This window comes from Coccidioides posadasii, chromosome 3 (genome assembly GCF_018416015.2).
Source record: "Coccidioides posadasii str. Silveira chromosome 3, complete sequence".
NCBI lineage: Eukaryota > Fungi > Ascomycota > Eurotiomycetes > Onygenales > Onygenaceae > Coccidioides > Coccidioides posadasii.
This window is the reverse complement of record NC_089409.1, coordinates 1581134-1607988: the sequence shown is the minus strand read 5'-3', so window position 1 is coordinate 1607988 and position 26855 is coordinate 1581134. Positions and strand designations below refer to the sequence as shown.

Genomic DNA, 26855 nt, shown 5'->3' with positions numbered 1-26855 from the left:
GAGATGTCGTTGAATTTACGCCCAAGCACGAGAGATGATCTGTAGCACTAATGTAAGTCTTCGCATGCCTACTATGCATTAGTCGATTATTTGGTATGGCATCCCTGGAGATGCTCTCTCTTTGTTCCCTCTTGATCCTGTTGGCCCTGTAGGTGGAGACAGCCTGTGGAGAGGATTACAGTGCGGTATCCATGCAGAGAAAATAAAATTGCAGTTGGAAGGGGCTGTGAAAAAGAAAAAGGACAAAAAAAAAGTGGATGCTTATTAATTCTTCGCAGTTGGCCCACCGCTCTCTGTCAAGAGCTTGCTGGACGGGGAGCAGCAGCAGGCGGACAAACGTGCAGAGTAAAAGGAGAGGGACGGTGCTTTATGAGAGGTCGAGATCAGCAAATTATTTCCTTTGCTTTTCAAACTTGCAAGGATCGCTTCTCGCACCTATGACAGACCAAGTGCCAAGAGCGCTAACAATTCGTCGATCGGGTTGGAAAATACGATTGGCCATTGATTTTGCACCCAAGCTCTCAGAGCCACAAATAAGGCCAAAAAGATGTCATTGCGCCCTGGGACCAGTGGTGGTGTGTGATTAGCAAGGAATGCAAGCCGCCGGTGGGAATCTCAAACAGTCGAAACACCGAATCAGTTTTAGTCGAAAGGAAGCAATAGAACAATCGCCTCCCCAAGGCGCCTTTGCTTTTTTGAATAAATTGATTTTGCTTCGGTCAAAATGCTCTGCGGTTGGCTGGATCACCGGCCCTTTTGAATAGCATTGATTGCCGAGTTAGAGTTGAGAGCGGGAATCAATGCGCTCGGTCGCACCGGTAACAAAGTTGGTCACGGTTTTTGATTTCGATTTGCCTCAAAGGACTGAGCTCGTTTCACCTTGCTGCATTGTATCATCTGTCACGGACCCTGCAGGTCATCCAAGAGACAGCCGTCCATGCGTCTGCACCTCTCCCTTTCGTGGAAGGGGGAAAAAAGGGGTGGAGTGTGGGTATGGATTGTTGACTGCTTTTGAACAAGCAGCGAAATAATTCGAGCCATCGCCCAAGGGCCGCCCGCTCGTCCGCTCACCGGCCAGGTATGGTATTGAGACCCGGCGCTTGAAACCAGCAACGACGCGAGGCGTTATCGTGGCTTGAGGCAATGTTTGTGTGGTCGTCAGGCCGTGGGCCCATAACCTTCGAAAACTGTTCGAGAAGTGGCCCTAGAAACTCGACTCCTGCTCGGCCTGGGAGTAGGGCCCCGGTTCCCTGTAAACTTAGCGTTCAGGTTAATTTAGTCCTGGGTGAGCAGTGATCATACCCATAACCACGATGATGCCCTGTAACTTTAGTTGGAAGAGGGAAAAAAAAAAAAAAAAAAAGACCAATAGCACAGGCAGCTTCCTTTGAAATCCAGCCTCTCTCCCTGCGCGATATATGTACTCCGTGTGAGGCGTCAACTGGGCCTTTTCTTTTCCCAGAGTCTGACCAGGAAGTATTTCCTATTATTTGTCCTTTTCCCTTCGTTCCATTGTGCCCTGTCCTTTTTCCGAGTTTCAATTGTCTGTTCTTTGCAGACTTGCATGCCTTAGGACAAGGATAATACTAGTAAGTAAGAAGTGACTTTCATCAGAGGAGTTTGGGCCACTGAGCACAGAAAAGGTTCCTCGTTGTTGGTTTTACCAAATGTGGTGATTTTCTAGAATTTCTTTCTCTTGTGCTGGTTTCATCATCCATCATTCTTTTTTTATTTTTTATTTTTTTTATTTTTATTTTTTTTTTCCCGCCCGTTCCCAAGCCATTATTCTTCTTCATCGCACTGTTCAGCGCATCCTCACTCACACCACATTCCTTCTGGACAGAATCCTGGCATTCTGTGATATTGTCGACTGCTCCCAGAGGTTGGTCATCTCCTTTTTGCACGACTGTCCTGTGCTTCCGTACCCGAACGCCTTTTTGGTTTGATAACCGACGCAACTGCGAGTATGGCAACTTACTCCTCCCTCAACACAACCCTTCCGTCATCTTTGGCTGCTTTATCAAGCTCTTCTGCGTCTTTGCTCTCTTGTACATTGTTGTAAGAAGTGGTACAAGCTTGAAATTTGCATTTGGCTGACACTCAATTCATGAGTTGCATCATTCCCCCCGCACAACTTGGTCACCCAACGAATCACACTGAAACCTGCGTGGAACCCTTCTTGCCACCGGGAGAGCTTGCTGACATTAGAGATTATGTACACAGAATTGCCCTTTAGCTCGAGGAATCGCCTTCATTCCGCGCTGTTTGCCTTCTTGAGAGCTGTGCTGCACCAAAAACGGAAGTCCGTCCCTGGCCTTGCATCCAAACCCGAGGGAACAGGTCCCTGACAAACCCTGCTCTATACCGCAAACAATCCGCTTGGGAGGCTAATGGGCTTGGGTGAATAAGTCGTTAGCTGCTGTGTCAGTTGGCTGGTGTAGGACGCTGTCACACCTTTGCGACAGTTTCTTTTTTGTCATCGCGCAGGTATCTCAGGACCGTTCCGCGTATATCTGCTGCAAAATCGATCAAGGATTGTACGCGTTCCCTCCACTGCCTCGGGACAATTCCTGCTTCGAATTTACGACGGCACAACGACCGGGTTCCAGCTGCAGCTAGCCGTTGTCGAGAATCCCACGGTTTCTCGCGTTCCGAAAACCGCTACTTGGCTTGAACGTGTCTCTGCATTCGCAAAGGCGCCTCATTCCACCTGGCATCCTTCCTTTCCACTGTCGTGTATCCGTCTTGCCACCTGCTGTCGCCTTCTTCAGGATATCGCTTGCCCACATTTCTATCTTATCAACAAGGCGGTTTTAGATGCGATCTGACAACCTCTGTACCCCGCGCAACGCAGCCTTCCGAACACTGTCCCATTGACCGACTGGATATCGAGCAGCTGGTTTCATTCTTCAGACTGATCTTTGCGCTGCCACGTGAGTGACACTGAAATCTTGATTGCTGATCCCCTTCCCAAGTGCTTTGTTGCGTCTTAGTTCCCATGCACCTCAAAGACTAGCATGCTGGATATCCTATGCGTTTCCTCTGCGGTTATCACATTTTATTTTGAACATGGGATTTCAGTTTCCGGTTTTGTGCTGTCATGCCGATCTCTAAGCCCAACTTGCTTATTCCTAGTCTTGCTTGAAACATGTTCCTACCCTGCCGCTAACTCTCACTCGCCTAGAGAGACAGTTACTTTATATGCGCCTGCTCGACCGCTCGGTGGAAGTCTGTTTTCATTGTAACATTTCTTGATCTTTGAGAGCTATTCCAAGATTTCATATTATCCCTAGTGAGCTAGACACCGTATCCAACTTGAAATCAATCCGTGCACGCGGTTTAAGTTGTGGCTATGGATATTACTACGATCTTGAACAAAAATCGGTCAGCCGTTGCTGCAGCTGCTGAGGCCCAGTTACAACACCAACTAGCCCAGACCGCTCAGATCAAATCGCGATCGCCGTCAGAGCTGGGCTCAGAACATGATGCGCAGCAACCTGGCCGCCATTCTGAGCCTTATCATCCGGCTCACCAGCCCATCCAGCTGCCGACAATTTCCCAGTATCATTCACCGCTACACACAAATCACCACGCCTCCATGATGCGGGGTGATTACGCACAGAATGGCCACGAAAATATGTTTCGAAACATGCCCACCAGCAACAGCGGCCCTGGAAGAGGAACCGGAGAGCCTGCTCCGAAGTCATTCCACTGTCAAACATGCAGCAAAGGTTTCGCACGACGTAGCGATTTAGCAAGGCATGGTAAGTATCGCGCTCCGCCCCGTTCAGCAACCGATTTTAGTAACTGACTCCTATGATTAGAACGGATTCACAGTGGCATTCGGCCTCACGTGTGCGATTGGCCGGGTTGTGGAAAGCAATTCATCCAGCGTTCGGCATTAACAGTACACACTCGTGTACATACAGGAGAGAAGCCCCATATGTGCGACCGCTGTGGCAAGGTAATAACTTCCGAGCTGAAAACTCCAAATCACAGTCTACTAACTCCCAATCTAGCCATTTAGCGATTCTAGCTCGTTGGCTAGGCACAGGAGAATACATTCTGGGAAACGTCCATACAAATGTCCATATGCCAACTGTCAGAAAACTTTTACACGCCGCACAACTTTGACTCGACATCAAAATCACCACACTGGTACAATAGAAGAAGCTGCCGCCGAAACGGAAGCCAATTTGCGCCAGGGAAAGGTTGTTCGTCCAGATGGCGTTTATTCAGAGACAGCCTCTCCCCATGGCACAGCTTCGCCTGCACAAAGAAGTTCCGTCTCTCCGAGGCACGAACTACCTCCCCTACACTCACACCGGCAGATGGGCGATTATTTCATGGCAAGCAGCTCCCTGCCACCCCACTTGAGAGATTTTCAGCAAGCGAGTCCGCGTGCATCACCCTCCACTCCTTCTCCAACTCTCTCTACCTTCTCTGCCGCTCACCACCCCCGTCCATCCCTGACATCGCACCCTACAAGTTATGGCCCTCCACAACCTCTCGAACCTCCGCCAAATAGTGGGTCTAGGCCTGGCAGTGTGACGGGTAGTCCGCACATGACGACCGTAGGTTGGGCGTCGCCTTCTTTGAACAGCGTCCCGTCGCCTGGGTCAGTCTCCGCTCCTGAATATACATATCCTGAGCCGTCTGGACCTCCGTTCGCAGGGGGAATGCCTGCCCACATGTATTACCCCAATTCGACGATCCGACGGCCTCAGAGCACCGAACCAGAAAACTATGAGCTTAAGCCGAAGGTGGAGGAGCCCTGGGCTACTCACGCCTGAAATGGATTACGTACAGTCCACTCTCGTACTTTGAAGCTTGCATTTATCTTGTTTAAAGATACCCGATCAAATTCCTCACCGCATTTCCACTTGACTTTCTCCTTTTCCATCCAGATTCCCTTGTTGCTCTCCATATCTCGTATTGCTTCATTCCCCCTTGTGCTCGAAGCATCCTCGGAGTATTGTTTTATGTACCGTTCTTCAGCCTTTTTTACCGTTTTTACATGCCTTACTAACTTTTAATATCTCACCTCATTTATCCTTTACTATTATTATTATTGTTTTTTATTTTTTATTTCTTTTTTTTTGGCATATTTCGATTTTATTTTTAACGCTTGGTTGAGGTTCTATGATCATATCGAAACATAGACTGGATAGGCGTCAGGCCTGGTGGGAATCGGGAGTGAATATTCGCCTTCTGTTCCTTTTTATTTTCAACTGTTCTCTCCACCATCTCAATTCAAGGGGCATGCTTGCGATCAGGTTTTTGGGGGATTGCCATGGCTTGGTTATTGATTTTTAAGACGAGACAATGTAATTATGCGAAGGTTCACTTTCTTTTTTTTGTTTTCCTTTTTGTGTTTGGTTTTTTAGACTTGTACCCTGTAGTGACTTTGATACCATTTTGATAACACTATTAATACCATTTAATATTGATTTTGATTGGATCTCAGGACTTGATTGGCGATAAATGTGATCCCTATCGAGCGATGGAGATTTTGTTTCTATTGCTCGCTAAATATGCTTTCGCTTGTTCTATATATTATCATAGTATCCTTCACGACCTCGAGTACAAATATATGCTTGATAAGAAAGGAAAGTGTTACTTTTGTTTCAAATGATCACCTCAGCTTTTGTATACCCCAGAAATAATTTCCCCATTCTTCCGACCCTGGAACCAACTTCCATCCTATCCCAGGCAAATACACTGCCCCAACACATTTCCATTTGGTATCAAGATACCTCGGCGGCCCTCTAGTAGAAACACCAGACTCAAGCCCTTCCTCCTCCACTCTAACCGACCTCGACCAGGTTCGTAGTTCGTCCACGTTCACGAATTTGCTCCATTCGTGTGTGCCGCGCGGAACAACGCCAATGGGCCAAGGGGCTTCGGCAAGGAGCTGATTTACGATGAATGAAGGCCACGTGCGGGCGATAGTGGAGCCGATGAGCCATCCGCCTGGTCGGACGAGGCGAAGGCAGTTTTCTATGAACTGGCGCGGAGAGGAGGTGGATGGGTCTACGTGTTCGAGGACTTCAAAGATAGTGACGATGTCGAAATCTGATGGGTTGGTGGTGGGGGGTGGTGGTGCGGAGGGCATTGTTGAGGACGATGACGGCGTAGAACGTGACACGAGGGACTCAAGTGTGGTGGTTTTGTATTTAAATTTTCCGGATTGGAGGTGTGAATGAAGAGTGGGATCTTTGCGGGCGTGGGAGAGGGCAATTTCAATCATGACTGGGGAAGGGTCAATGGCGAGGAGAGAGGAGGCGTTTGTCTGTGTGGAAAAGGTCGAGTAGCTGAGTGGGATTGTTCGCGCGAGAGATTCGGCAAATATTCCTCCGCCGCATCCAATATCTAGATATCTCAATCCAGGCTTCTCTACTTCCTCTTCTTGCCTGCCATTCTTTTCGGCAGAATCAGGTACTCCAGGTTTTCCTTCTGAGAGACAGGAGGCTATAAATTCATGTCGTAAAGGATTCATCAAGTGCAGAATGCGCGATGGACCCAGAGGGTCCCACCAGCTACTGGCGAGAGATGCGAAATGAGTCAATTCATCGGATGATACAGACGATTGCGTAGTGGAATGATGGCGGAAGAACTGTGCTGTTGTGCGGCGGGGAGCGTGGCGGAGGAGCAAAGAGAGATTGCGCGCGGCCGCAGCGCGGAGATCAGGCGTCATTTCGGTTAATGCCTCTGGAGGTATTGATTTCAACGAGCTGGGAAAAGGGGAACTGATAGCTTCCGAAGAATGAAGCCTTGCCGTTGAGCCTTTGCCGTGCTTCGAAAATCCCCTGGCGGATGTAGCTATGGATCAATATTTATCCGATTCAAGGAGCGGCCCGCGGGCAGCACGACAAACAACGTTCCATCTTTGGCCGCGTCGCGCTCGATGGCCACAGCTGCGGACTTAACAGGTTAACTGGGCGATTTTTTTTTTTTTTTTTTTTTTTTTTTTTTTTTTTTTTTGGGGGGGTAGATTGAGTTTCTGTCCTCTATTGAACTGTCGAAGGCGAAGTGTCTCCGCAGGCCTTGGATAATCGTGTCCAGAAATGCAGCATCCTGTGGGATACGCGATACTCCGTTCTCACAAGCAATCGAATGATAATTACACCGAATACTGACCGGAATCGCGGGTACATTTAACGGCCTAAGCACATAGGCTTATGGAAGCATATCCCAGATATGAAGCTACTAAAGTGACCTGTCCAGACCAGGGTGTAGTTTTCACATTTCTGACCTGGTGAATGCTCGATGCCACCAACATTATCTACGCCACGGAGGGAGGGCAAAGACATGGCAACGGTCACTAGCGCTCTAGAAATACGTCACATTGGAATTGCTGTGGTCGGAGAACTGAAATAATGCAGTGAAGGAAAGTCAAGCTGAGATCAGCCCAAGCGAGGTGTCAGAAGGGAACTACACGGAGTACTCCGTAAAGGAACTCGCAAGGCCGGATCCCCCGTGGCGGCGCGGGCGGCAAACTGTCCAAGGATCAAATAAGTCTCAAAGCTCGGAGCAGCAAATAGCAACCGGATGACGAGGACCTGAAGATTAAGGTGGAGATATCACCATCCTCCGTAATAAGATCGCAAAGACTGACTGGCCCTGCCACCCTCGCAACACCGTATATGTACCGTACTTTCGTACTTCGTACAGGTATGAAGTGCGACGGCATAGGCGTAGATCAATTCTGGTTCTGTAATTAGTGAAGCTGGCGAAGCCCGGATATAGGGCTATCCGGCTGGCGCCAGAACACAACAATTTTGAAGCCTGCTGAAAATCGCTGGAACCAATGAGTATGCCCAGCGCAGCAAGTACTGTTAGATATCAACATTAGTACAAATGGCTCTGTAGCACGTAGATTCAAATACCGAATGATATTTAATATGAAGCCCTCCCAGTGTTATATTCATTTGGTAGCTAAGGCATGTGTTCGCCATGGAGTCGCTTCCTTTCCCCTCTCCTACCGTCCAGTTGCTACCAACAGTGGTGATAATTGGCGTCTTGTCGATTTTCATCGGAAATCTTCTGCGTCAATTTGCGCCTCGCCGTGGTGCTAAGCCTCCTGTTGTATTCCACTGGGTGCCTTTCATTGGTAGTGCAATTAGTTATGGGCTTGATCCGTACCGGTTTTTCACTTCCTGTCGAGAGAAGGTTCGTGCGCCCTGCGTTTTACTCTCATTATAGCCCGACCTTTACCTGATGAGCCAGTCTCCCGTGCTAGTACGGTGACATCTTCACCTTCGTCCTGCTAGGCCGCAAAGTCACTGTATATCTGGGGGTTAAAGGAAACGAGTTCATCCTAAACGGCAAACTGCAGGACGTGAACGCTGAAGAAGTGTATTCACCTCTTACAACGCCAGTGTTTGGCTCAGGCGTCATTTATGACTGCCCAAATCAAAAGCTTATGGAACAGAAAAAGGTTGATCACTCCCTTCTTCTTGCTGATATCTGAGCTCAATAGTTGACATAGGTTCCTAGTTCATCAAGTTTGGTCTCAGTAGTGAAGCTCTTGCTTCATACGTGCCCTTAATCCAACATGAAGTAGAGCAATATATCGCCTCATCCCCTCATTTCAAAGGCGAATCGGGGACGATGAATGTTGCTCAAGTCATGGCCGAAATTACCATTTTAACGGCGGCTCGGACGTTACAGGGTGAGGAAGTTCGCAGCAAGCTGGACAGCTCGTTTGCGAACTATTATCATGACTTGGATTCCGGGTTTACCCCAATCAACTTCTTGCTTCCATGGGCTCCATTGTCACATAATCGGAAGCGTGATGCAGCCCACAAGAAGATGCGCGACGTATATATGGATATCATCAAGAAACGTCGTATAAGTCGACAAGAACGTGGACATGATATGCTCTGGAATTTGATGGATAATTGCGTGTACAAGGATGGCACTGCTCTCCCAGATAAAGAAATCGCTCATTTAATGATCACACTTCTTATGGCTGGACAGCACACGTCATCCGCAATAAGCGCATGGGCAATTCTGCAGTTAGCCGCACACCCTGAGGTTATGGAAGGCCTATATCAAGAGCAGGTTCAAGTCTTCGGACCGTCTAAATCGATCACGTTAGGTGACATTGACCGGTTGAGCTTCAGTCAAATGGTCATAAAAGAAACATTGCGTCTGCATGCCCCAATCCACTCCATCATGCGAAAGGCCAAGAACACCATGGCCGTTCCGGGGACAAATCTAGTCATCCCGGAATCGCATATTTTGCTCTCGGCTCCCGGATTCACCGCACGCAGTGAAGATCACTTCAAGGATGCTGCAAAGTGGAACCCTCACCGTTGGTTCAGCGTCATCGAACCATCAGAAGCCGACGAGAAGATTGATTACGGTTACGGAGTGACCATAAAGGGAACCAAGAGCCCATATCTCCCGTTTGGTGCAGGAAGGCATCGCTGCATCGGCGAAAAGTTCGCATACGTCAACCTTGGAGTGATCCTGGCCGTTATGGTACGGCATTTCAAGCTTCGAAATCCAGATAATCGGGTCGGTGTCCCTGCCACGGATTACACGGTAAGGCCCCGTTTTCAATGCCTTATATGTCTGGGGAATCAGATCAAAGTTCGGCTGACTTGTCGCAGAGTCTCTTGTCTCGTCCAATGGAGCCGTCATCGGTTCATTGGGAAAAGAGAAATTTCATTTTAGAATAGCCTATATTAATAGTTATCATATGAATAATTAAACGATGTACGGAATATCTGCATTTAGGGACGGTGGCTGAATTCATGTGCTTGATGGTTGATTAAAAAAAAAAAAAGAAAAAAGAAAAAAGAAAAACGCACTATGACTTGCTGACTCATCCGACTCACAACAGCATCGATGCTCATCAGACAACCTCGCAATCCATGAAGCTCGGTCATAATTTAATACCGAGTAATTGTCATTGACATTTAACGCGATAGCTAACTACATTCAAATTTAACTCTCGAAAACAAATAAATATCAAGATTCTATACGACACTACCAGCCTTTTTCAGGTGGCTTCACTCAGCCATGCAAACATGCCACAATGCCGGAATCTTTAGACCTGCTCGGCGGGCCTGACGGTTTCGTTCTCAGTGTTCCGTCTCTGCATTTCCCTTCCGCTGATACTAGACCTAGAACTTATAAAACCACCAGCGCTCTTTTCGCTTCCTCTGGTTAAGGTCCTCGCAAAGGTGAAGAATCCCTGTCTCAGGCCGAGTTCGTGGCTTGGCCAGCGTCTTCTGAAGCCCGTGACAGTTGCGCCTCCATAATCCTCGCCTGATGCGAACCAACCTGTCCGGCGCTTTACCAATTTCCATGCCTCAACGCCTAAAATGAAGACGAACACCGAACCAAATGCAAGACCCCATTCCCAAGAAATACCTTGATGCTTGAAGACTTGCGTATTCAAGCCTGGGATGTATACTGCTGGGAAGACAGATACTGCTCCGATGACAACAGCCCAGAACAGGAACTGGTTCTCCCAAACATCGCGAAAGAACGGAAAGGTCGTGGGTCGTTCGTCGCTAGTCACGCGCAGTGGATCGAGATTAAACATGCTGTTCCGGAAGTGCTTGAATTCCCAAGCAGAAATTAGAATAAGCCATGTGAGCTCTGCAAAAACTGCTGCGCGGGCTCGGAATACAGTTGCGCAGGCATCGCTGGATGTACGGTTGCAGTCAACACCAAGTGATGCTTTACCATCGCCAACACCATAGATGATAATGACAAAGGTAAGCAAGGTACAAGCACCCATGATAACGCCGTATATGAGCATGTCAACGATGATTTGCCATGTGAACACACCCTTTTTTGTATCGTGTGGAGGACGGTGCATCACGGCTGCATCCGCCTTCTCGCGGCCGAGACCAAATGCAGGGAAGGACGAGGTCAGCATGTTGATCCAAAGGATTTGAAGGGGTGATAGCGGAAAGATAGAAATGTTGGTGTTGTCTTTGAACCCGAGACCGACGATGAGCAGAACAACCTCGCCAACATTCGATGTCAAAAGATGCAGGATAAACTTCTGAATGTTTTCAAACATCCGACGACCCTCTTCAATGGCGTTGACGATACTTGCAAAATTGTCGTCAGTCAGCACAATATCCGACGCAGATTTGGCCACATCTGAACCACCCATGCCCATCGCAATCCCAACATCGGCAGCCTGAAGGGAAGGCGCATCATTTACGCCATCACCAGTCATGGCACAGTATCGTTTTCGGCGATGAAGAGCAGCAATCATTCGCGTTTTCGTATCCGGCGCGCATCGAGCGATGACCAGTGGAAGGGCCGGCAGTGCATCAATCTCTTCATCAGTCATGCCGTCAAACTGGGCCGCTGTTTTAACAAGGGAAGCTGCTTCTTCAGCAGAAAGATTTCCTGTGTTGCGAGGGATAATTCCGACTTCCTTGGCGATAGCAGTTGCGGTTGATGGATGATCGCCAGTCAACATGTGGACACGAATACCGGCCATGGTACATTCTACACAAGAATTAGCATTTGAGCTTAGGATATGGAAAGGGGGACGAGATTGACAAACATACCTTTCACGGCATCCTTTGTTTCCAATCGCGGTGGATCGTACAAGCCGGCAAGGCCGAGAAGCGTCAAGTCACTTTCAATTTGATCCCGTGGAATTTCCATATGCGGCTCAAAGTTACTTGGTCCGGCTTTTCTTGCAATAGCCAAAACCCGCAGGCCTTGTTCCGCAAGGAAATCCATTTGGTTGAGTATCTTCTCTTTGGTCGTAGCATCCATGGGCTCTTCGTATTCACCAATTCCGACGGAGGTGCAAAGGTCCAAGATTCTCTCAACGGCTCCTTTGGTAAAAATTACTGTTTCTGGACCGTCACCACATCGGTAGATGACAGACATCCGTTTCACACTGCTGTCGAAGGGGTATTCAGCCAGTTGCTTCCAGCCTTTCTCCTTCTCAAGAGTTGGTTTTCCAAACGTGAATCGATGCGCAAACACTTGCAGCGCAATCTCCGTCGGATCGCCCATCGTTTGCCATTGATTCGATTCTTTATCAAAACGAAGGCTAGCCAAGTTGCATAATGCTGCCGATTCTAGAAACGCTTGTAACTCAGGAACAACGTCGGGAATGCTAGCCGCCTTCTCATCGTCATCTTCATCGCTCGTGCCATTCTTTTCGTAGCGCATCTCATCCTGTTTCCGTTTATCCCGCTCCTCTTTCTCCGGAGGGACGTTAAACTTTAGACCCGCAGTACTACGAAGACGGTCCTGCTCAGTGCGTTTGCGCTCTTGCTCTGCTTCGGCCTCCTGCTTTGATGCAGGTGGTTCGCTGATACTGATGGTTCCGCGAGTCGGGTTGTTGGCATCATTCGACTTATGCACCGTGTACATTCCGACACCCGGAATCCAGGCTTTTCGAGTAACCATTTGCCCTTGGGTTAAAGTTCCCGTCTTGTCAGAGCAAATATTCGTCACTCCGCCCAGAGCTTCTAGGGCACTGAGTTGACGCACTACGACTCTTCGTTTCCTCATCTGTGTCATACCAACAACCATCGTGATTGTTAAGACAGCGATTAACGACTCAGGGATAATAGCAATGCCTTGATAGTTAGCTAGAGCACAATCAATCCATATTACCGGGCTACTCACCTGTGGAAATGGCATAGATTGCAACTTCGTTCGTCACGTCAAACTCGTTAACGCCAAACACGATGATAGCGAGCAAAATAGCACACCCGAAGAGTGAGTAGGCCAGCTTGCTTAATTTGATCTGCAGCGGAGTGCCTTCAGTAAGGCCAAGAAACTTGCCGATTCCATCCCAGATACGCAAGGCGCCTCCTTTCACTGGCTGAAAAGTGCCATACTTTTTCCGAGACATTGAGCGACCGGGTTTGCGACGCTTTCCCTGCATAGACTGGGCAATTTTACCGATTTCGGTGTTCATTCCAGTGAAGACAATAATTCCGCGACCTCTCCCCTTTGTGACCGTCGAAGAGGAGTAAGCCATATTTAAACGATCACCGACACCGGTTGTGACTTCATCGCCGCTAGTGCTAAAGTCGACGTCCTTTGCGACTGGAATGGCTTCTCCAGTTAAAATCTTCTCATCACATTCTAGATTCATGGCTTCGAAGAGACGAATATCGGCGGGAACGGTGTCCCCCATTTTAATTTGAACGATGTCTCCGGGAACAACGTCTCCGGATGGAATAGTGATTTCATGACCATTTCTGATTACGGTTGCGGAGGGAGAAGAGAGAGAGCGGAGGGAGTCCATTTTCTTCTCCGCCTGAAATTCTTGATAAAAGCCAATAACCACGTTCGCCACGATGACGGCAGTGATAACTCCTCCTTCAACATAGTCTGAAACGCCGTAGGCGAGGGCCATTGCGAGGACGAGGACCTATTTCCGTCGCAAAGTTACTACAACTGTTTCCAAGGATATGATAACAGAGAATAGAAACAGAACTGTATACAGTCTAAACGGGAGCCCCTTGTGGTCTGGGAGCCTCGTTCAGAATTCGCTATAATGTGCGTCTCCATTGCACTGAATCTATCTGCCATGCTACATTCCCTCGCCTTAAAAAGCCCTCTGAACTAGAGAAGGCGAGGGATAAACATCACAGAGGGAAGATTGCTTCGAGCCTCACCAAAAGAAAACAAACTGTGACTGGACGGTATTTGAAAATTGGAATTAAACTGCATGGAATACTAGTGGGTCGAACTTACTAATATCATTGCATTTGAAACCTGCTTTCCAAGCAGGGTGTACCATTTGACGCCCCCTTCGCCCAGCAAGCGATTCGGGCCATATTTCTGTTGAAGTCCTTGAATCTTTGCATCGCCAGTCAGACCGGTTTCAAGGTTTGTCTGCAGATATTGAACAAGGATATCGACAGGAAGCAGAAACGGGTGTCGCTCATACTCCTGTTTTGCTGAGCCATCGTTGCTCCGGGAAGGCATAACGAAACTCAGGCCCAGTCTAGTCGTGTTATTTGATTCTCTCGGCAGTCGGATTTATATCAGTGTCAGGAGTAAGTTTCCTTGGGAGTTTAGGTGGAATGGTAGGAAAGAACGTTCGCCGAGCCAGCGAGTGTCCTTATCCGTAGGAAGACGAAGATGATGGAAAGAATGGTCCAAGGGGAGGAAAAGGGTTATGCAGTTTCCGTTGAGCCGAAGGATAGGGGGTTAATACACCCATTCGAGTGGTATTGGGCGCAAAACAGGTGACTCAGGTCTCAAAATAGCGACGCGGGACGGTAATGCGTTCGCCACCTATCATCCAAAACGGAATGTCTATGGACGAAGAACCCGAGCTCTCGCTATACCGTCCTATGGAGAGAAGGACTTGGTTGAGTTATCGTCAGGAAAAAGAAAAAGGATACGGAATATGCCAACTCTCTTATCAGAGAACGCTTGAGGCAGAATATGTGCCGAGGTGGACTGATCTGGGAAACAAATGAGTCAAGGTTTCAACGGGGAGGTACCTGGGATATATAAATTAACCACTCTCCGCATCGTTTGAGATTTTTCCTAGACAAAATATTCCATCATTTTGTCTTGGTCCGTCCCAAACGCTCGGCCCAAGAGTTAGCCAAGAACGCCATCACCTTCCCACCGGCCAAAAAAAGGGCCACCATCCTTTGTCCTTGCAGGCACTCGGGTTGGCCACCCATGGCGTCGCTTATGATCAATAAGGTTTTGCCAATGTTTATTCGTTGGGAGAAACCTTCGTGAATTTTGGAACACCTGCGACCCTTGGCTGTTAGGAACCTTATAACGTATAAAAGATATCCTGATTGGAATGTTCTTTGAAGGTCCGCCTCGGTCGTCCCGTTTCTCCTGCCAACCCGGTGTTTGTAAAATCCATTCTACCTCTCCGGTAGTATTCTCGCCAGCTCTTTATCCTTCCTCAATGAAATTTCCAGATACTTCGTTGGTCTCACCACCCACACTTCGATTGTTTGAACAGGCCTCCCATGCACCTTGGAATTCCACCGCTTTCGGAAATATCTTGGCACTCCCACCTCGCTCCGTTAGTTCCGCCTTTCCTCCGAGGCCCGCTCCCCATTGGCTGATTACTTATCAACCACGTGATGGCCCCGCTTGCTGATCACCGCCCTCAGACCCACTCCGGTAATGCCGCCCAATCAGGTCGCGGAGTGGAGTGCAGGGCAACGTCATGAAAAGGCTGACGGGCATGGGGAGGAGAAGTCTCGGCCGTCGCCACACAGCGGAAGGCTTGGCGGGAATTCTTGGCGAATTCCGGGCCTTCCCACGAGGTCGGCAGGCAAAAAGCCTCAACACGCTACAATGGCGAAGGAACGTATTGTACGGAGCACTCCGTGCTCCGTAGTTACGTAGGAAATAACATTCCGGAGTGATCTATGTGCTACGTACTCTGTACTCCGTACAAGCCATGTCTTCCAAACTATTTCGGCTCCTTCCCACGTCTTCCACCATCCCCGAGAACACCATGCAGGTGCTAAGAATCTCAAGCAATGTGAAGCGTGAGCCCAGTGCCTCAATTGGGCAGCTAGCGGGTGAATCGGTTTAACAATGACCTCAATTTGTTTCATCCCAGGACGCAGTTCTCCAAATTCAACAAATGGTGGCTCTCGTCCGTCCGTCAAGGTTCCGCCCACGTGCCCCCTTGCCATGCGTTACGTTGTAATTGCAGCCGGTCATAGCGCCCGCTCCTTTGAAACGCCAATGAGAAGCAGAGCTAGTCGGAACTCTATTCCAAAACTGGCGAGCGGGTGCGGAGTTGGAAAGTCAAGGCAGTCTCCGCGGACCAAGCCACTAAGGTAGGTACCAATGCATGTATGTATGCAATCCCAAAGAGTGTTTGCGGAGCACTCGATCAGCCTCAGAAAATCCGTGGCTAAAAGTAGAGAAGCATACTCCGGACGCTGTCTTCAAAACCACTATCTCTCTCGATGGTGGTGGCTCAACTCCCTGCGATGTACTCCCTAACGAAGGGAAATTTGTATGTTTTTTCTCCGATTTTCTTTCCCGACCCAACGCCACCTCCGCTCCCGCCCGTCGGGATTGCCACCGAAAATCGGCGCAGCTCGCAGCATAAATGTAGCTCAACAGTCCCGATCTCGCTTTTTTTTCATGCGATGCTTTCCCATGTGGTCGACTGATTGGCGCTGAGTGAAACAAAGAGATTCTTCTGCGCAAGGGACGGTTGGTGTGATAGAAACCATACTGTGCAGGGTCGACCCCACAATTCTACAGAAAACACCGTTCCATCCGTACGACTCACACTTCTTCGAGGGTGATCTCTAGCTTGAAGCTTGTTTACGAGCTTCTTGGGTTTAGGTTGGACGTCCTGGTTCTACAGTGGATTTTGCACGCATGCAGTGTAAGGCCTCGAACACTCCATATGGATATTTCGATTACTTTGGCCATTCAACTCTCGGATCATCGTAAGCAGATGATGTGTATGTATATTTTTCCTCCCGCAATACGGAGGACATGCAGGAAGGGAGGTTTAGCTACCTAAAACGGAATTGGCTCACGTGCGAGATTGCTGGCTGCACGTACGAACTGGGCCGTTTCCCGATTGGCCCAGTTAACGTTCCCGTCGACGTTCCGTCGCAGGCATAAATGGGTCAGATTGAAGGTGATGGACCGCTCGAGACGACTATCATAGACCTTCCAGCCAGTCGGGCTTTGGCGGTCATATGCAGTGTCCAGCCAATGCTGGATGGTCGTCTCTCGCTAGACCTCACAAAAATTCGTCTTCACTTTGCGTAAATCTCACTTCTTCCCTTTTCCTTTCTTTTTCTTTCCAGCCTTCGACGGCTCCGGTACGCTAACCGTGCCTTCGACAACATCCTCCCCCTGATCCTTTAGCTTTTCCGATCCACTGATGAAAAATGTGAGGTCACGATTCTGCTCAGCGAGGTCCTCGTTGGCTGCCTTGAGTTTCTCGACTTCGGCGGTCAAGTAATCCACCCGTTCCATTAAGCTGGTATTGATCGTCTTCTCCTCCCGATATTCTTTCTCCATCTTGCGAGCCAAAGACTCAAACTTGTCTGCGCGTCGTTCAGCTCGGTCTTTCTCCTTTTCTAGAACCGGGACCGTCTCCTTTACAAGGGCGTCGTGGTCACATTGTAACGCCTCTAAGCGTTTGGCCAATTTTTCGGCAGCTTCTTGCGCCGCAAGGGCGGCCGCGCTAGCCTGTGATGCTTTATCCGCAGCGCGTTCAACTTTCTCTTCGAAATATGTACGCTGGCTTTCAAGTTGGCTCGTAAGGAGATGGGTATACTCCACACTCATATTCTCCCATTTTTCTCGGGGAACAGCATCGGCCCAGTCTGGCGGATCAAGGGCACTGTTGTCAGCGGCAGGCAATTCCAAGAGTTTTCCATCGGCCTTATTTTGAATGATTCGATGGACATAACCATCTCCAACGTAGTCCCAGACCCGTTGTGATGACAAGTCCATGGCAAAAGAATGAGAAGTCTCCTGAAAGTGAGCGAACGCATGTGCACCATCGTATCTTCCACATCCGATATTACCACATATCAAACAAATCCACAGGTTCTCCTCAGCATGACACACGCTACATTCTGCCGGTCCTTCGTCAAGGCCAAAATTGAAGGCACGCTTTCCTAAGTCTTCTTGTGTATATCGGCACACAGGACAACCGCTACCTTTCCATTTCTGGAGACAGGTGCAATGGAATACGTGTTGGCAGATAATTGTAAGGAGCCCGCTAGTTTCATCCATGCGCTCAAGACAAACAGGGCATGTTGGCAGCTCAATTAGCGACGGCGTAGGCGGAGCAAGGGGTTTTATAGATAAAGAGGCGGTCGCTACGGTGCTGGCATAGGCCTGAGGGGTGAAGGGGTCGTGGTTCGTGTCTGGGAATCGGCCTTCGGGTGACGTTGTGGGAGTCTGGATCTCGACATCTTTTACAAATACAACGTGGCACGTTTCGGGCTGTTAATGAGTCCAGGTGTTAGCGAAACTATTTAAATTCTCTCCTTTGGCAGCGGCTGTAATATCTATAGATGGAACCTACCTCTGTGCTATTGAATACCTTACCATTCCAATCCTTCTGCCACTCCCTCGCCTTGCGTCCACTTCGAAATTTCATTAACACCATATATCGATTCCGTCTTTCTGTTCGAATCATCCGGAAATGACTGACTTCGCTCTTTGTTTCTTGCCCAACCCAACCTATGAAATCCGGCGGTGACATGTACGAAGGAACGGCTAGAATACACAAAGTAGTGCAATCCTCTGCTGACAGAGATGGATCTGAACTTTCATCCCCAAAGGTACTCCCTTGGCTCTTTTTGATTCTTGGAGACGACACGCTCGTGTTCCGCGCTACCGAAGATCCTTTGAGAAAATAAGGGTCATCATCGTTACCGCAGAGCTCTGGAGAAGGGTCCCCATCGCGATATAGGTGAACGATACCCCACACACTATTGGGGACCTTGTGATCAAGAGGTACATATTTCCCTTTTGTAGCGAGACCTCCAATTGCCCTTGACCCAATCCCTTTGGCTATCTGATTGTTGTCGGGGCCACTGCTTCGATCAGGCAGGTGAGCCTTCTCTAGAACCATATCGATGCCTTCAACAGATATGGTATCGACGCGTCTATCACAAGTCTGGCGCGCTAGAGACGTAAGGAAGGGAGAAGCAGGAGATGTTTCTTTGCCGCCAGATGTAGAATAGTTCACTGGCGCGTGTTCGACTCGCTGCAGATAATTGTGGGAGCGGGAAGGTTCCCCTGCAGGTAGACATTGACGGGGAGCGTTTGTGACTGAGCTGTTGTAGTCTTTTGCTGGATACAACTCACTACTTTTTAAGTTCTGGTTAATCCTGGTTGGAGCTGACCTGTTATTTGGGGCGCTTTTTTTGGAGTTGAGTTGCTTTCTGGAGAAGGGATTCAAAGACTCGCAAATGGCCTCAACCGTAAGCAAGTTACTTGAAGAATTCTCACAGAAAAGTTCCAGGCAAATGCGATAAAAATAGGAGGGCATATCGCCTGTCTGTCATGTCGTCGGCCTACTCATTGAGCTTCGATGTCGGATGCAAAAGCAGCGAGCTTTATCAACTGGTTGTCCACGTGATCTTATCGGCCAGCCCTCACTTCTTACGTCATCAAACCGGCTTTCGCCGGCCAACTACTTACGGAATATGAAACATTGAAGAACTACTTGAATAGAGGGCTTGATAACAGTCACCTGAGAATTTTGCTTCACACGTGGCCCAAGATGGCGTTGAAGCCATGATGTGGCGATATTACATGAAAGATAACCGTTAGTGCACAAAAGTAGGGTCCGAAATATCAATCATATTGAGTCGTAGTTATCAAAATGAACGTCATTGCGACCATGAAAATGCAAGGTGGTTTAATCACCGACATGGGTGTATTACCGAAACGCCATACCGGTTTGAATGCCCCTAGGTAAGAAAAGAAAGCGCCGACCCTTCGAAATAAAAGATAGATACGCCTAATTACCACCACGCAATCTCAAAACCAAATGCAGGGTGCTTTCCTTTTGGATGTTATAGTCGGAAAGCGTCCGTCCGTCTTCGAGTTGTTTTCCAGCAAAGATCAGTCGCTGCTGATCGGGTGGAATACCCTCTTTATCTTGGATCTTGGTCTTTACGTTATCAATGGTGTCCGACGACTCGACTTCTAAGGTGATAGTCTTGCCGGTTAATGTCTTCACGAAGATTTGCATACCACCACGCAGGCGAAGGACGAGATGTAGGGTAGATTCCTTTTGAATATTGTAATCCGAGAGCGTTCGACCATCCTCAAGCTGTTTACCGGCAAAAATTAGACGTTGCTGATCTGGTGGAATTCCCTCTTTGTCTTGAATTTTTGTTTTCACGTTGTCAATCGTGTCGGAGGATTCAACTTCTAGCGTAATAGTCTTTCCGGTCAATGTTTTCACGAAAATCTGCATACCACCACGGAGGCGAAGGACAAGGTGGAGAGTAGACTCCTTCTGGATATTATAGTCGGAGAGAGTACGGCCGTCCTCGAGCTGCTTTCCAGCAAAGATCAAACGTTGCTGATCTGGGGGAATGCCCTCCTTATCCTGAATCTTAGTTTTCACATTATCGATGGTGTCGGAAGATTCAACCTCGAGAGTGATGGTCTTCCCGGTGAGGGTCTTGACGACTGATTAAAGAGTGTTAGAGTCAACGATATACAAGCGAAAGAGATCTCCTAGTGGGGTTTTAACTTACAGATTTGCATACCGCCACGGAGGCGAAGCACCAAGTGAAGGGTTGATTCCTTCTGGATATTGTAGTCTGAGAGGGTGCGGCCATCTTCAAGCTGTTTACCAGCGAAGATCAAGCGCTGCTGGTCGGGAGGGATGCCCTCCTTGTCCTGAATCTTTGTCTTGACATTGTCGATGGTATCGCTAGACTCCACCTCAAGGGTGATGGTCTTGCCGGTCAGAGTCTTGACGAAGATCTGCATGATGGCAGACGGGAAGGTCTATATACGTATGTATTCTTCAACAAAAAGTGACGTGAAGTGATATAGCAAAGGCTGTGATGAAGAAATGCTCGACGAGCAGGACGGCAGGATGAGGAGAGGAAGAAGGATGAAGAGAATGGTGAGGAGAGGCAGAGGAGGAGAGAAGGCGGAGGTTTAAGTAGGCCGGCGGCGACAATTGGGGGTGGAAGTGAGGGGAGGCGAAGCCGCCAAGGTTAGTCAGTCACTCCCTGCCGCAGCTGCCTACGGTTTCAGCGGCTCCTTTCGCACAAGTGGTATTATATCCTGCCAATCATCTGCCGATAGGCGCGCCGCCGCCCTGGACCCACTTGCCTCACAAGGTGAATTGTGGAACCCTCCAGAACCATCGATGTTGTAAATTACATATCCAATACAAAATCCGTGCAATCTCCGGAACTACGTAGTTCCTCTCCACCTCATGCTGGCTCACTTGACGACGTCACTCGCAGCCAGCTTCAGCTTCAGCTCGCCGTCTGTTTTCTCTTGATCGCTGCCTGGAATCCATCAACGCTCATAACCGATTCTTTCGCTGTTGCTCTATAAAAGGTTCTCTGTGCTGCTCACCGACGAGCGAGAATAACGGAGAAAACCCGGTTCTTCGATTCCAAGCGCTACGCCACCTCTTGCGACTACTGACCTTAAAAGTCACCGCTTGCTTATCCTGTGGCCAGTTGTGCATTTAATCAAATCGCTCAAAGAGGATGTAGCTTCTTGGCGGATTTTTGTACTACTCTTCTCTCCAGACCCTTTGGCTATTCCATGATGACTCACGTCGCAGGATGGAAACCTTTGAGGGCGAGTCATTTCGGTTTCAATGCCATAGATGTTGCCAACTACGCCCTCAACGTGATGAATACCCTTATATGAAGCTCTGGTATAATGCACAATGATGCCAGGGACCTGTTTTGTCCTTTTGAAGAACCGTTGAAGCGTCCTAGAGAGCAATCCTCTACAAAATCGGTACTCGGCAAAGGCCCTACGCTTTCTTTCGTATGGCAAGCCAGCATTCCCTTCAATCCAGCATCGAGTTTCTCCAGATGATGAAAGCGGGCTCCTTAAGATTGGTTGTAGCAATCCCCGCATGGAGTCTATCTGTGCAGCCGGGCCTGGATATTGCAACCAGATATCTGGTAGTATGGATCATGGCCATTAGGACAGTGCCATTGCATCTACCTAAAAACATGAGACATACAATAGCCAGAGGCAGAAGGGTCTCGAATTCTATATGCACAAGAGAAGCCAGCATCAACACGGGGAATTGGGAAATTTCGGCGGACCTACATATTAACCCATGGTTACAGTTGTGCCGAAAAATGCAACATTGGCTAACCAAAGCTATCTGGTGATAGCTCGCTAGATACGTCGAGCTCGGGTCAACATTGTTGTTGTGCGGACCGGTGATTGTAGTTCTCTCTCACACCAGCCGATATATTTACTGTGGGACTTTTTAACTTGGTTGGAGCCATTGGACCATGCAACTTGTCTCAAGCCCAACTCCTCAAAGTACGGCCACTTATAATTTTTCAAACAGAATTCCTATAACGGTACTATTGCAGACCAGTTGTGTGATTGATGTACCCAGGGTATACTGTCGATAGCAATATATGAAGACGATGGCAATTATCGTCATGACACTGTCTGCATGTGTTTTAAAGCTTCAAGGTACAGCATATACACAGCCATTCGTTGGTAAAACAGTCCAATGATAGAGAATCTCAGAATTATCATTGAATATATTCTCATTTCTGGTATACTTAGCCCTACATAAGAATATTCGAGCACAAAACCCCAAATGAAATCGATCGCCCCGAGTATTTTCGTCCTCGCCTCAAACCCATACCTAAACCCTGCGCCTCTCTCACACACACCCAACACACCCACGCACGCATACACACACCGACCGATCCAATGTAATAAAAACAAAGAAAATAGCTCGACCCCATAGAGGTCGACAAGCTCAAGCCACCGAAATAAAATTGGCACAGGCAACAGGCATAGATAAGCATCAAGGCGAGGGTGGTGATCACCGGTGTAAATGCGGGTCGGTTCCCCTCTGCTCGCTCGCGCGTCTTTCATCTTGAATGCATATGGCCACCAAACAAAAGTGTGCGGTGCAAGAAAGAAAGAAGGAAAGAAAAAAATGCAGATGATCGAATCGATTTGCTGGAGCGGATAAATTGCCTGCCAGGGTGAACAAGTGATGCGTGTGTATCATGATCGATGCAATGCCCACATGCTATTGATGTAACGAGTAAAAAGGGGAAAGCCAAAAACGAAAGAAGGAAAAGCCTGCGTCATGTCGCTGACCGAAGCAGTCCCATGAGAAAGCAAAAAAAAAAAAAAAAAAAAAAAAATCAAAACGGTAAACAACATGGGGCTGGGTTTCTCGAAGGATATTCGAAACGAAACCGGTTTTAAACCCATCTTCTCTGAGGGCTCGCGGTATTGAGAAGCTCCCAAGCGTGTATGTTTTATTTGCTCGATCACAGACTGTTACAGATGTCGTGGTCATAAGATTCGTGGTCCTCGTTATCATTTTGTTCCCCAGAACAAAACAAGAACAAAACATCAAAGTACATAACGACAAAAAGAGGTATATCCCGGCTCGGGAAACTCGCCATACCAAAGTAAAGAGAAAAACGAAAAGATATAAAAAAGAGCGACGATAGTTGGATTAGTCAACCAAACTTGGACAAAAGCATTGTCGTTTCCTCGTTTCACATCGTTGAAGTAATATCAGTGTATTCGTGTCATTATCGGCCATGTGCTGTAGCCAAGTCATTATGCGCTTTGCTGTTCGTTCTTTTATTTTTTCTTCTTTCTTGTCAAATTAGGTGGCGTTGACGACATATTTTCACGTATTGGGACTCTGGTATTACATGGCATGAACAACTTCTCGAGTTGCTTGATTCGAGCGCAACACGAGTCTAGACAGGAATTTATTTGAAAGACAGTCAAAGTCATTACGGTCAAACATAGAGTTGGAACGGGTCCGGAGGTAAGATTCTGGACAAACGGTTCAGAAACAAGTTTCAGTCAGAGAAAAGAAAGGTCATGGAGTTATAACTTACCGTGCTGGCGAACGTGTTCCCGGACTTCGGTCATAGCGTCGCAGACATCGGGATTGGAATTAAGGAGATGATGGTGCTCTTGGGAATTCCAGTCTGTGAACGCAGGTAGCTTCTGGGAGATCGCTTGGAAGAGGCCAACAATAACTCCGACGGGTGTTGTTTCCATATCCGTGCAAAACTTGTTCACAGCAACAGGATCCTGCATCGTCGTAAGTCAGTTTACCCGTGAACTCTCGATTGGGATAAAAAGCAAGGGAACTTACCGGAACACGATAATGGCAGTCGAACTGCATCTCCTCCCACACTGCTAATAATATCGAAGCAAGGATGAAAATCGTGGGCCAATTCTTAAGCTTCTCTCCGCTGTAGACGCTGGAGTACAAGGCAGACAGCTCTTCCAGAACGTCCTTTTGCAGGTCGCGCCACATATTGGCCATAGCGCACTTTATTTGGAAATTGATCATGACGGGAGCCATGACCTTGCCATTATACATCGATGTCTCGTCTTCAACCTTCCCAACAAAGTCCTCCAGTTCACCGAGACCTTCCACCATAGTAACATGCAAGGTGAGATTGTACGCTAGAATGAGCTTAAGAGCCTTACGGATAACTGGCATCTTGGTACGGAAGTAAAACCGGAATGCAGTCTTGAGCATCTGTGTTAGGAAAGGCGTTCCGCCAAAGTAATCATCGACAAATCTCTCGAAGCTACCGTTGCCATCGATATGTCTGTCAAGGTAATCCGAGAGTATCGCAGTGGATATTCCTTCCATTCCAGCAGAAAGTTTCGAGGTCTTCAGCTCGAAGCTGCTTGGATTCCGCTGCAAAGACTCCACCCAGTCGACGTTGAAGCATTCTTCGTCGCGGACATAAACCTCTCGCGCCTTGACGGGAAGAACCTGTCCATAGCCGTGTGTGATGAACAAGGTTCGCTCGACATCAGAAAACCCTGTGATGTTACCGACAGAGAAGCCAAGGGTCACATGGCGCTCGTAGTCGGCCTTCCAGTCCTTCATAAAGTAGCCGATCTCTTTGATATCAATACGCGTGCACGGAACCTGCCAGAGTCTCGCATGGGATGGCTTGCACCCTGCACATGGCTCACCCTTGTCGCACTACAAATAAAACGTGTCAATAAGTGTTCATAATGTATCAAAACGGAGGGGCCTTACTGTTTTCTTCAGGAATTTGCATCGAAGACACGCTCTCAGTTTCCTTATCTCACTTGCTTGTTTTCTTTGATCCGGCTTCAAGGGACCTTTCCGCTTGCCAACACGCTTTTCTTTCTCAGGTTTGTTCGGATCAGTCTGTTTCCGAACCTTTGTGTCTGCATTCTTCGCGGCGATCGGGCTTTTGCGGGATGGTTTTCGGCTAGGTGGAGAGCCAGCGGCCTGTTTTGGCGACCGAGATAACGATGTGGCTCCTGACTTCTTGACGAGCATGGGTATCGGTCGAGTCATGGTAACAGGGCTAACGGCGGTCGGCGGCGATGAAGAAGCATGGGATGCGAGATCCGACGATACCCTTCGCTGAAACGACGCGTTGTACTCTGATTCTAGGGTGGATTCGGAGGAACTTGGCGAGTGCATGGCATGCGAGACCTCCACAAAACTTCCAAAAGAACTCCTTGGATTATGATCCAGATCAGAATACGACGATTCAGAAAGGCTCCGGTTGTGTAGGGTCTGATTAGGGTTGATGAAAACATTTTGATCATGGTAGGGGTCCATGGAGCGCCGGTTATCGACCAACGTCCAGCTGTTGTCGCTGGTGGAGCTGGTCAGGGACCTCACCTCCAGATATGTGTCGGTCGGAGAGCTGGTATCTGGGAGGTGATGCGACTGAAACATGTCGGCAAGCCCATCGATTGGGGCAAAGGAGGCAAGATCGGGCTGAAAATCCTGCCAGGTATACGGTACGATATCGACTGGCGCAAGCGGGAGGTACGAGCCGCTGAGCAGGGAAGACTCCAGATGCTCGGTGACGGGCATGAGCTCCATTGGCGACGGCTGTAGATAGGCCGACGTAAACGGGGTCTCAGCAGCGGTTGGCTGTGTCGTGGCATATTGAAGGTGAGGTTGAACGGGCTGAAGTCCCCAGTCAGGAATCAAGGCGTGGTCATGAGCAGAGGCGGCGAGAGCAGCAGTGGGGTCGAAGGCATGACAGCTGGTCTGCAGCGGCGAGACGGGCCTCTTGATATCCGAGCGATGTTGCGACGAAGCCTGCTCAATTCCCATCGACGACCACGCTGGAGCTGATATGTATCTTCGCGGGTCGTAGTCGAGACCAATCAGCCCGTCAGCGGTCATTTTTACCTCAGCCATTGCCTAGAATGGCATTGGCAATTATGGTATATAATACCACAAACGACTAGACCGAGAGGGAAGAAGCCCAAAAAAAAAATAAAAATAAAAATAAAAATAAAAGTAAAAAGAATATACGACAGGAGAGTCGCGAGGAGCGAGGCCAACGGCGATAGAACGGGGGCCGCTCAGCTGTGAAGGGCGAAATGGGTGAAGGATGGTCTCGCACACGACGAATGGTGAGACAGGACTCAGGTCAGCTTGCGAGAGTACAGCTGAGAGAGCGTCAAGCCGACAAGTAGGAGAGAAGCGAGAAAGAGTGCGAGAGAGAGAGAGACACACACACACACAAGAGAGAGAGAGAGAAGAGAGAGGGAGACAGATGCGAGGGGAAAAGCGACGGGGACGTGTGCTTTACTTGAGCGTGGGGAGACAAATGGGCGGTGAGCAACGGGCGTCTCTGGTTCGTCGGGAGCGGTGGGGGCGGCTAGGGAGAGCTCTGGGCGCCCGCTAACTCTGGAAACACGCCGAAATGGAGGCGCGGAGCACCCGAGCATTTAAGCTTGTCTCTGCGCCTAGCTGGATTCGCCCTTAGCCCAAAAGCCTCATCTGCGCGCGCGCGCGTGGTTCCCGTTGCGCTCGCCCGCCTCATCACGCTGGTTTCAAGAACGAGCTCCCTTGTCCGCGGCAGCGTGGAATTAGTTAGCTAACTAACTAACAAACCGATGTTATGGACGGAGTACGGAGTACATACTGCGTACCCTCTGAGTAAGTGAGTTTCCTCGCTTAGTTGTTACGAGTCACTCACCCAGAAGGGGAGAAAGACCCGCCAGCTGCTCCATCCTCCCACAGTCAACTCGGAGAAAAGAAAGAAAAAAAAAAAAAAAAAAAAAAAAAAAAAAAAAAAAAAAAAAAGCAGGTTGCAAAATCCGCGATGAGGTCTCATACCACCTTGCAGGGCTCGTAATTGCCACGCCCGTCACTCGATTGG

General features: G+C 48.7%; 7 protein-coding genes across 7 annotated transcripts; 2 read left to right on the top strand and 5 right to left on the bottom strand.

Moving 5' to 3' along the window:
* Positions 1-2186: 2186 nt before the first annotated feature.
* On the top strand, positions 2187-4793 carry D8B26_005476 (uncharacterized protein; the record flags this gene model as incomplete). Its single annotated transcript, XM_003066398.2, has 4 exons — positions 2187-2933; positions 3193-3764; positions 3825-3964; positions 4020-4793. The coding sequence occupies exons 2-4, from the start codon at positions 3353-3355 to the stop codon at positions 4791-4793; spliced, it is 1326 nt and encodes a 441-aa protein (XP_003066444.1). The 5' UTR covers positions 2187-2933; positions 3193-3352.
* A 776-nt stretch (positions 4794-5569) lies between these two features.
* On the bottom strand, positions 5570-6697 carry COQ3 (Hexaprenyldihydroxybenzoate methyltransferase, mitochondrial; the record flags this gene model as incomplete). The annotated part of the gene is made up of 1 exon (XM_003066399.2): positions 5570-6697. One exon carries the CDS (start codon positions 6695-6697, stop codon positions 5636-5638), a length of 1062 nt encoding a protein of 353 aa, XP_003066445.2. The 3' UTR covers positions 5570-5635.
* Positions 6698-7925: 1228 nt separating this feature from the next.
* ERG11_1 (Lanosterol 14-alpha-demethylase) lies at positions 7926-9878 on the top strand. The gene is made up of 4 exons (XM_003066400.2): positions 7926-8172; positions 8243-8440; positions 8500-9552; positions 9621-9878. The coding sequence occupies exons 1-4, from the start codon at positions 7957-7959 to the stop codon at positions 9687-9689; spliced, it is 1536 nt and encodes a 511-aa protein (XP_003066446.2). The 5' UTR covers positions 7926-7956; the 3' UTR covers positions 9690-9878.
* A 56-nt stretch (positions 9879-9934) lies between these two features.
* ENA1 (Na+ ATPase) lies at positions 9935-14862 on the bottom strand. The gene is made up of 4 exons (XM_003066401.2): positions 13711-14862; positions 12631-13384; positions 11550-12581; positions 9935-11487 (listed from the first exon to the last, which is right to left on the bottom strand). The coding sequence occupies exons 1-4, from the start codon at positions 13942-13944 to the stop codon at positions 10061-10063; spliced, it is 3447 nt and encodes a 1148-aa protein (XP_003066447.2). The 5' UTR covers positions 13945-14862; the 3' UTR covers positions 9935-10060.
* Positions 14863-16471: 1609 nt separating this feature from the next.
* Positions 16472-18928, bottom strand: D8B26_005472 (uncharacterized protein). The gene is made up of 2 exons (XM_003066402.2): positions 18020-18928; positions 16472-17937 (listed from the first exon to the last, which is right to left on the bottom strand). The coding sequence occupies exons 1-2, from the start codon at positions 18569-18571 to the stop codon at positions 16750-16752; spliced, it is 1740 nt and encodes a 579-aa protein (XP_003066448.2). The 5' UTR covers positions 18572-18928; the 3' UTR covers positions 16472-16749.
* A 250-nt stretch (positions 18929-19178) lies between these two features.
* UBI4 (Ubiquitin) lies at positions 19179-20648 on the bottom strand. The gene is made up of 2 exons (XM_003066403.2): positions 20214-20648; positions 19179-20145 (listed from the first exon to the last, which is right to left on the bottom strand). The coding sequence occupies exons 1-2, from the start codon at positions 20449-20451 to the stop codon at positions 19466-19468; spliced, it is 918 nt and encodes a 305-aa protein (XP_003066449.1). The 5' UTR covers positions 20452-20648; the 3' UTR covers positions 19179-19465.
* Positions 20649-23365: 2717 nt separating this feature from the next.
* Positions 23366-25885, bottom strand: D8B26_005471 (uncharacterized protein; the record flags this gene model as incomplete). Its single annotated transcript, XM_003066404.2, has 4 exons — positions 23366-23496; positions 23562-23760; positions 23825-24676; positions 24734-25885. The coding sequence occupies 4 exons, from the start codon at positions 25883-25885 to the stop codon at positions 23366-23368; spliced, it is 2334 nt and encodes a 777-aa protein (XP_003066450.1).
* Between the last annotated feature and the right edge of the window lie 970 nt (positions 25886-26855).